Source organism: Malania oleifera, chromosome 13 (genome assembly GCF_029873635.1).
Source record: "Malania oleifera isolate guangnan ecotype guangnan chromosome 13, ASM2987363v1, whole genome shotgun sequence".
NCBI lineage: Eukaryota > Viridiplantae > Streptophyta > Magnoliopsida > Santalales > Ximeniaceae > Malania > Malania oleifera.
The window spans coordinates 78,930,811-78,940,255 of NC_080429.1; the positions used below are offsets into that span (position 1 = coordinate 78,930,811).

The 9,445-nt window shown below is 35.8% G+C and overlaps 1 protein-coding gene across 2 annotated transcripts; it reads left to right on the forward strand.

The window, feature by feature from the left end:
* Window positions 1-2,576: 2,576 nt before the first annotated feature.
* Window positions 2,577-7,726, forward strand: LOC131146112 (enolase 1, chloroplastic). 2 transcript variants are annotated; one of them, XM_058095462.1, is made up of 7 exons: window positions 2,577-3,197; window positions 4,873-5,180; window positions 5,404-5,558; window positions 5,644-5,961; window positions 6,707-6,853; window positions 6,942-6,992; window positions 7,252-7,726. In XM_058095462.1, the coding sequence occupies exons 1-7, from the start codon at window positions 2,770-2,772 to the stop codon at window positions 7,315-7,317; spliced, it is 1,473 nt and encodes a 490-aa protein (XP_057951445.1). In that variant the 5' UTR covers window positions 2,577-2,769; the 3' UTR covers window positions 7,318-7,726. The 2 variants fall into 2 exon arrangements, with proteins under 2 accessions (XP_057951445.1, XP_057951444.1); XM_058095461.1 differs by having other exon boundaries at window positions 6,942-7,726.
* Window positions 7,727-9,445: the final 1,719 nt, after the last annotated feature.

Genomic DNA, 9,445 nt, shown 5'->3' on the forward strand with positions numbered 1-9,445 from the left:
TTTGCTCGAAGAGAGCCAAAGAACACTAATCGGTTTGGACTTAGCCAAACTTAGTTAAAGCAGCTCGAATTGGGCCATCCTCCAGTTTTCCTGGCTCGAATTGAGCCGAATCCTTGAAACTGGCTCGAATTGAGCTACCCCCTGAAACCTGCTTGGATCGAGCCATCTTCCAGTCATATTGACTCGGATTGAGTCAACCCTTTAAAATCGACTTGAATTGAGTTGAATCCTTGAAACCAGCTCGAATTGAGCCATCATCCTATAAAATTGCCTCGAACTGAGCCAATCCCTTGAAACCAGCTTGGATCGAGCCATCCTCCATTCATCCCGCCTTGAATTGAGCCGACCTTTTAAAATCAGCTCAAATTGAGCTGATCCCTTAACACTGGCTCGGATTAAGCTGACCCCTCAACATAGGCTTGGATTGAGCCATTAGCCTTGGAAACCGGCTTGAATTGAGCCAACCATTGAGACCGACTCGGATTGAGCTGATCCCCCTGAAATTGACTTAGATAGAGCCCAAAATTGGCTCAAGATTAAGCCATACTTCCTTAAGGCGGCTTGGTGTGAGCCCAGACCATCTGGATTGGCTTTTGATGAGCTAAACGCTCCTACATAGCTCGAATGGAGCCAAAGCTCTTCAAAATGGTTCGATTTGAGTTTGAACTCCCATATGGCTCAAATTGAGCCATGATTTTAAAAATGACTCATGTTGAAATAAGTTTGCTTAAACAGCTCCAGGTTGAGTCAAATAACACACAAGATCGCTTAGATTGAGCCAAAATAGTAGGTGACCCAAAATACTCTTAAATTTCAAAACTGAATTTCTTTTATTCGAGAGTAAATGAGGGCAATTGATATAGCCAAGATTAATAGGCATATTAACAAGGGGTTGCAATCAAGAAACCACCAATACTCTCTAGCATAAATGCCCTTAAATTAATCCGTAACCCCCATAAACAAAATAATGCACCCATAAATACTGAATTAAATAAGGGCATGCCTCCATTACTATAAAAGGGGTACATTGAGAGGAGTTAAGCATCCCATCCTCATCCACTTCTTTTTTACTGTTGTAATCTAAACCTCCCACAATTCTCGACTTAAACATCAGAGTGATCCCTCAAAGTATACTTTGGGTCCTCCAAGCTATTCTTGCTAGAATCCTTACAGGTGGTCGCGATCGAAGATTAATCCACTCACGCTATTTAGTTTTTGGCAGCAACAAATATATATATATATATATATATATATATATATATATATATATATATATATTGCTAGGTGAAAAACAAAATGTTTCATTAAGTAAGTTAGATGCCACAAACCAATATTGTCTTTGCACGTTTTTTCTCTCTCTCAAAATTTGCATATTCATTTTTTTTTTCATTCTATTTCTACGTACTCCGCTAAATATACAAAAAGAGTGATAAAGTACAAAATCGTTTAGGTTGCATTTGATTTTCCAAATGCATATTTCCAAGAACAAATTAATTTTAGTACTTCGTTACAATTAGGTATACACAAATAAATTAATAAATTAAGTTGTTACTATAAAGATGTTCTAATAAATAATTCTATATAAATATTTTTTATACTACAAGTACTTTATAATAGTTATTATATGTCTATTTTAATTTAATTTGTCAATAAGCACTTATATTTATATACACATATCTGCATATAGATTGTAACAATATGTGTTTGACATTTAAATTTAAAAGTACTTATCCTAGGAGGGATTTTGTATTTGAATTTGTATAAAATTGGATAAGATGTAATACATATTTATATTAAATTTTATTCAAATCCATCAAAATTCAAATTCAAGGCTTGAAATCTATGCTATCAAATACAACAATTGTTTTTTTTTTTTTTAGCATGATAGGTATTTTATGTTAGATACAAAACACACTTAACAAAAAACTATTGCAATAATATGTAGAAGTATTTAGCAAATGTTTTACAAGTAAATTTCATAAAAATAGAATTTAGGTAAGATAAAAAGCATGAACAAAAAATATAAATATCAACTACAGTTTGCCAATAATAATTTGAAATTCTTAAAACTCAATATCATGCGAATATTAATATGAATAATAGTATTGTTTACTAAAAACCAAACATCAAGTACAACTTGTCCATGTGTTTGAGGTCAAGAATAATTAATTAAAAAAATATAATTCAAAATCTCTCCCAAAGGAACCATCAATTTGCCGACTAAGATCTTATTCTTTGATTTTTTTTTCTTTTCAAAATATACAAAATTTTTATTTTTATTTTTTAAAATTTATTTTTATGCTAGCAATCTCTTATGCATAAATAAATAATAGTCTACATAATTTAAAATGCATATTTATTAGAATCTTTTAAAAAATAGATAGGCATAATAATCACTGAGTACATTATTAAATGAGATTAATAATTAAATTAAATTCAAATTTAACTTATTTAATGGTTTGATTTAGAGATGGTACAAAAATTATATTTACAATTTAAACAGTCAAGTTCAACATTTACTTTATGGGGCCCACATTTTAAAAAAAATTATTTTCGACCCACCCACCCAAAAAAGTTGACACATGCACCCACCTACACCCTCTCCTCCTTCTCCCGCTGTCCGGCGCCTGCGTCTCCAACCTCCCAACACAACGCCATTTGAAAGATCGCACCTCGTTCTCGTCGCCCGTCGGCGGATTCTCCCACGTCCCTCTCCTTCATAAACCCTATATCCCACCCATTCTCTCTGAATTTTCTCTCTTCGTAGAAATGGCCTTGGCTACGCCCTCTAACACTCTCCTCCACACCCATTTTCTCCCGAGCAAGCACTCTGCTGTTCCATATCTCTCTTCTACGGTGCCCTCTTCGCTTTCCCCCTCTAATCGCCGTCCCCTTGTCGTCCGGAGCTCCATAGCCGTCTCGCCGTCGCCGGCCCTGAAGGCCTCCGGAGAGTGTGCCGTGAAGATGGTCAAGGCGAGGCAGATCGTCGACAGCCGCGGCAATCCGACGGTGGAGGTTGATCTGGTTACTGATCAGCTTTACCGTTCCGCCGTCCCCAGCGGCGCTTCCACCGGGATCTACGAGGCCTTGGAGCTTAGAGATGGCGATAAGAACGTTTATGGAGGTAAAGGCGTGCTCAGTGCCGTGAAGAACATCAATGAAATCTTGGCCTCGAAACTTGTCGGTGTTGATGTCAGGTAAAAATTTGTCGAGATCACATGAATATTTATCGTGTAATTGTGCTTTTGATGCTTCTGGAAGGAAAATTACATTCATATTTAGCTCGTAGGGACAGAAAATAGCTTCTGTGATGCCAACCAAGTAGTACACACACACACACACACACACACACACATATTTATATATAATATTTGCTTTTTGAAAAAAAAAAAGTAGGAAAGATTTAATTTTGTCTACATGTTTGATGGTTTGTGCTATAATGGGTTTCTTTTCAACTTAATTTCTCTTGCTAATACTGCTGCAAGCTGGCCACTCAAGCGCGCCCAGATGTTATTAATTTCTTTTATGGTGATCTTTTATCCCCTGGAGCAATACTCATCAATAATGTTCAGTATCTGGGTGCTGTGATGCTGTCTGATCGGCAGGCTGTGAGCACTATCTTTTCTTTTACAGTTAAGAGCAATGCAATTCTTTTTTTTTTTTGTTTTCAAAAGCAAGAAAAATGCCTATTTTTCTTAAAAAATGATACTACAATGAGGCCTCAACGTTGCCATTAGGAACTTGTTATGGACTTAAAATGTGCTTGAGCTTAATTTAGGTCTAATATGGGTGCTCACGAGGCAACTGAGTTTGAGTCACAGCAAATGGCTGAGAAGTACTTTACAAAAGTAAAAGACAAGCATAAAATAGTTTGGTTGTCATTAACTAGGCTTGCTTCAGTGTTGGGGATGTTGAATTTTGTGTTAACACTCAGATTGAAGTAGTTTAAACAAAATCTGGCAGGATTGCACATTTTAATAAAAAGAATCTGGTAGGAGTGCGCATGCTAGTACTATCGGGGCAATTCTTTAATACTAATTATATGAACTACTCTGCAGAGCAGCTAGGGGGTTAGTGCACCTAAGCCTTGCTTTTTCTGGGAAGTGTTGGAAGATGAACACAGTAACTTAATCTCATCTTGATAGCATGCTTAGGAACTTGTCCAAGGGCATTCATATACATATGTGTCAACCTCAAAGTTCTATTATAGAGCTAGCCATGTTGCTCGGCTTGGTGGCCTTTGAGGGAAAAACAGGATTCCTTGGAGAAATAGGGAATTTGTAGTCTGTATACGGAGATCAGTAAGAAGGCTTGTTTGTTTGGCTCAAATTCAAATCCCACTACACTGCACAACCAAACAATTACGGCATTGCCACAATCTTGTGCTTAACCAGGAGATTTAGCCTAGTTTGTCACAAAGGTTTGGCCCCTGAGGCAGTTTGGCAGTTTAAATTCCTCATGAAGATGCTTACTTGCCATCTTGTTGATAGGTTTTATAAGCTTGTGGTTTGGTTAATCTTCGTAGTTTTAATAATCCAAAAAAATATAAACATAAAATAAAAAGAACCTTGGACTTGAGCTGACAGCATCCATGCATGAACTTTAATGTATTATTAAACCAACTATGTAGTTCAGCTTATGGTTGGGTTAATCTTTGTAGTTCTAAGAATCCAAATAATACAAAAGCATAATAAAAAGAATCTTCTACTTCAGTTTGTCACCTTCCACTCAAGAAAGTTATTATATTATTAATCGGTTAAAGAAGTTTTCCCCATAAAACTTGATTTCTTCATTTATATTGTTTTTTTGCGGGCTGATGTGTGTCTTTGTAGAGTTTATGATTTTTACTTTTTCCATCTTCCTGTTTATAAGAAATCAAGCTGAAGTTGATGCCATAATGCTGGATCTTGATGGAACTCCAAATAAGTCAAAATTGGGTGCAAATGCCATACTGGGAGTATCACTTAGTGTGTGTCGAGCTGGTGCAGGAGCAAAGGGAATACCCTTGTACAAGCACATTCAAGAATTATCAGGAACAAAGGAGCTTGTTATGCCAGTTCCAGCTTTCAATGTGATAAATGGAGGCAGCCATGCTGGAAATAATCTGGCTATGCAAGAATTCATGATATTACCAGTAGGTGCAACCTCATTTGCAGAGGCACTCCGCATGGGGAGCGAAGGTTAGTGAATTAAAATTTTGATGATTGAAGTTGTCTTATTTCCTGGTTGACATCTTGGTGCTAGTCTATCAGTTAGTGCTCAGTTTTTAATTGGCTGATTGCAGCCCTTGGAATTTTAATTGCATTTTGCTTTATATATATACAACCTCATAAGGTTTATATGCACTAATCCATGACTAGTGGTGAGAAAGTTCATTGACTGTTCTACATTTTGGGGGAACAGTTTATCATACACTAAAGGGAATAATCAAGGCAAAATATGGACAAGATGCATGCAATGTTGGAGATGAAGGTGGATTTGCTCCTTCTGTTCAGGATAATAGGGAAGGGCTGATTTTGCTCATTGATGCAATTGAAAAGGCTGGTTACACGGGGAAGGTAGGTGGTATTTGTTCCCTTTCTTTTTTCTTTTTATCATTTAAATTTCCTTATAGCATTTACGGACGGAAAATGAATAATGCAGATAAAGATAGGGATGGATGTTGCAGCATCAGAGTTTTTCACTAAGGATGGGAAATATGATCTTAATTTTAAGAAACAGCCAAATGATGGGGCTCATGTGTGCACAGCTGAGAGCCTCTGCGAACTCTACAAGGAGTTTGTCAAAGATTTTCCTATTGTGTCTATTGAAGATCCATTTGACCAAGATGATTGGAAGTCTTGGGCTTCACTCCAGTCTTCAGTTGATATCCAACTTGTAGGAGATGACCTGTTGGTTACAAACCCAAAGAGAATAGCTGAAGCAATCCAAAAGAAGGCTTGCAATGGTTTGCTGTTAAAGGCAAGTGTCAATATCGTAATGCTGCTTATTGTTATGTCATATATTGGGACTCTGCGTGTGTGTGTGTGTGTGTGTGTATGTTTTTTTTTAATATTTTTTCTTAGCTCTTGTTCTTTGAGCTTTGACTTCTGAGATATGTCACTTTATTTTGAATTTCATTATCATCGGGGAACATATCCTGTAATGGAGAAGCCTTTAACTTACACTGTTCATTTTGTTCATCTGCGAATATTATAATAGTTTCAGAATTACATGTTCTTTATAAGTTCACATATGGAATCGTTATCACTGTATTTGCATAGTGCCTTTTATCACTATATTTGCATGAACAAATCAGCATTGAAGCAGAAAAGCGGAAAAACAGAGGCATGAAAAATTTGTGGGCTTGTATGCTATTAACAATTCAGGCTCCCATGCTAAATAACTTTCTTATTGGTATGTTTTAGCCGTTTAAACTGCTGAGATGAATGGAGTTCTCAGAGTTTCAACGGAAAAATAAGAGACCATGCACATTGTGCTTATTGAGTGTTAAGAAGTTTCTTTTTTTCAGATAATATAACAACATTAAAAACAAAAGAAAATAATTTCAAGAAGTGGATAAGATTGAGTTGGGCATTTAAAGTTTTCTTCTAGGGATTTGAACTGTTTGCTGATCATACCTGATTCATGCTTGATCATAGTTCCCTGTAACCACACACGCCACACTCTTGCTGAAATGAACTCATCGTTAATTTTCCAATTGCAGGTGAACCAGATCGGCACAGTAACTGAATCCATTCAAGCTGCCCTTGACTCCAAATCTGCAGGATGGGGAGTGATGGTCAGCCACCGGAGTGGTGAAACAGAGGATAACTTTATTGCTGATCTTTCTGTTGGTTTGGCAAGTGGACAGGTTTTAGCAGCTGAACCTTAAGCTTCTGATATATGCTGTCTTTTGATGGTGTTGTATGATTTTAACCATTGTGCATTGTGTTCAATAGATCAAAACAGGAGCTCCCTGCAGAAGTGAGCGGTTAGCCAAGTATAATCAGGTAACATCTGAATTTTTTTCTTCAATTATCATGGATCTTTCCCCTCTCTCGCTTACTCATGCTCATAGTGTTTACAACCCTTTGATGCTGGCGCCTGATGCAGCGTCAATGTCTGAAGAGATTTCTGCCAAACACAAACTATGCTCATCTGTTCATAGGATTTTGAGCAAATATTTGATTTTTTAGGTCCATTTTCTTTGCCAAAAAGACATGACCAATTAAGCATGTCTTATATTCCATTCTTTCTTTGTCATTGCAGCTTCTACGCATTGAAGAGGAACTTGGAAGTGTGTGCTATGCTGGCAAAGCATTCAGATCGCCATAGGGGAAAAAAAAAAGAAGAGAAGAGAGAGAACTTGCCCTTTCTTTTTATTTTTTCTTTTTAATTTATATAATTAAAATAAGGTGCTGGATCATATTCATCATCATGAAAGCACTTGGGTGAGTTACAAGAGAAGTTGGGGGGTGCTGGAATATGTTGGAGTTTTGGTAAATCCAAATGGCTCAAGTGGCATCCAGAAGCGGCATTTTGGTTTTAGGGATTAGAAACCATATATTTTCATTTAGAATGTAACATCTGTAGTCATTGTTTCACTGAATAAGGTGGTGATCTTGGTTTTGTTGTATTTGCTTGGTAGTGTATGGAATATGGTTGCAGCTTAAAAGCTTGAGTTTGTGAGTTCGTGAGCATTATGTTGTACTTTAATTCAAAAAAATTGTCAATCTTCCCAAAATGTGGCCCTTTGTGTGAAATAGACTTTAGGAAATCACAGTTCATTAGTGAAATCTAATTCGTGAAATTCCACTTTGATTTCAATCTCCAAATCGAATTTTCCTATATTCATTTTTAGCTTGAAATTTACTCATGTTGCCTTTGAGAACATGAATTTCGAATCCTGAATTGTGCAACCATAACATTGCATTGTATTTAAGAGAAAAGTCATCTGAGTTGCAACTTCTGCTCACAAAAAAAGAAAAAAAGAAAAGAAGAAGAAGAAGCTGTGGTTGGAAATCACATAAACATCTTTTTATATGAGGAGCAAATAGGAGAAATGAAGAGTATTCATATTTTATAAATATATGTCAACTTTATGCTTGCAACATAACCCATATTAGTTTTCACTAAAGCCTCTAGATGTGGATGTAATTACTTTTTATTTTGAAATTTGATTAGTTCATATTTAACAAATTATATTGAGCTTTGTGTTTTCAATGTTCTTTAGGATATGTTTCCTCTATTTTTTTTTTCTATGAATTCATTTATATATATTTCATATCATGTAATTCTTTATTAGAGAAAAAAATGCTAAAATTTTTTAAAAATAATCATATTAATTGTCAAAATGGGCACATACAACTAATATCAAGTTGAGAATATCATTTTAGATGCCTCTCCTTATTTTTTAATATAACAAGAGTGAGATAGCGTTGCTTAGATCCCTCAATGCCTACTGGGGATAATCTAAGCAATGTAATAATGCTATTAGCTACCACTTGTATCTTTGAGTGAGTGTAATGAATTTGTCATTCATATATGTGTTGTGATTGACAACTTTAATTCGATGAAAATTCTATGATTTTATGTATAATATAAGCAATGATCAATTGTGGGTATGGAGGAAACCAATGAGGATGTCAACAAACCAACCAACTTGAAATAAAGAAGTTGAATTCTTTGGACAAGACTCCATATGCTTGAAAGTTTGGATGAGGAGTTTGTTGAAGCAGCACTTCTTCTTGGGGAGGGTCTACGTACTCCTTTTAGAAACACGTTCATAGGGTTTTGTAAATCAAATGAAGTGGCTAATGCAATATGAGTCTAATAGCAAAAAACTTGGCGGCGTTATATCTTTTGAAAATTCCCCATTGTCCATGAATATTAGATGTGGAAATCTGAAGGGCAAATGGATACACTTGATTTTGGTTGTAATTATTTCTTTGCTAAGTTTGTGTTGAAGGATTACTTGGACATAATCCTAATGGAAAGACCTTGGAATATGTAGAGCCATTACTTTGTCTTGGATTCATCCCCAGAACTTTCAGTGCATTTTTATAACTCAAATTTTCGGAGAACCATTGCCTTCTATTTTGTTTAGCCAATCTTCTTAGTTTCATAATCAATTTGTGACAACATTGATAGGATTTCTAGGAACTTCATTTGGTGGAATCGCATGGGTGTTAATTTTGTTAGTCAAGATTCAATTACGAAACTTAAAAAAGAAGGGAAGATTAGGTTTTCGAAGCACTCATAATATAATGTAGAGTTGTCAGGGAAACTGTCTTGGGTTATCTTATTAGAGGTTGATAACTTCAGCCGAGTAGGTTTGTGGAAGACAAAATATTTGAAGGAAGATTATCTTTCTTCTCATATATATCCCATTGGCCTCCTTGTCATATATTTGGAGGTCAATAATGAAAAGTTTTGGACTTGTTAAACATGGATTTAGGTTCAA

Coding starts and splice junctions, on each gene's coding strand:
- LOC131146112 (XM_058095461.1), top strand. CDS start 2,770: ATGGCCTTGGCTACGCCCTCTAACACTCTCCTCCACACCCATTTTCTC. Junction 5,181..5,403: donor ACTCCGCATGGGGAGCGAAG/GTTAGTGAATTA, acceptor TTGGGGGAACAG/TTTATCATACACTAAAGGGA. Junction 6,854..6,941: donor TTGGTTTGGCAAGTGGACAG/GTTTTAGCAGCT, acceptor TGTGTTCAATAG/ATCAAAACAGGAGCTCCCTG.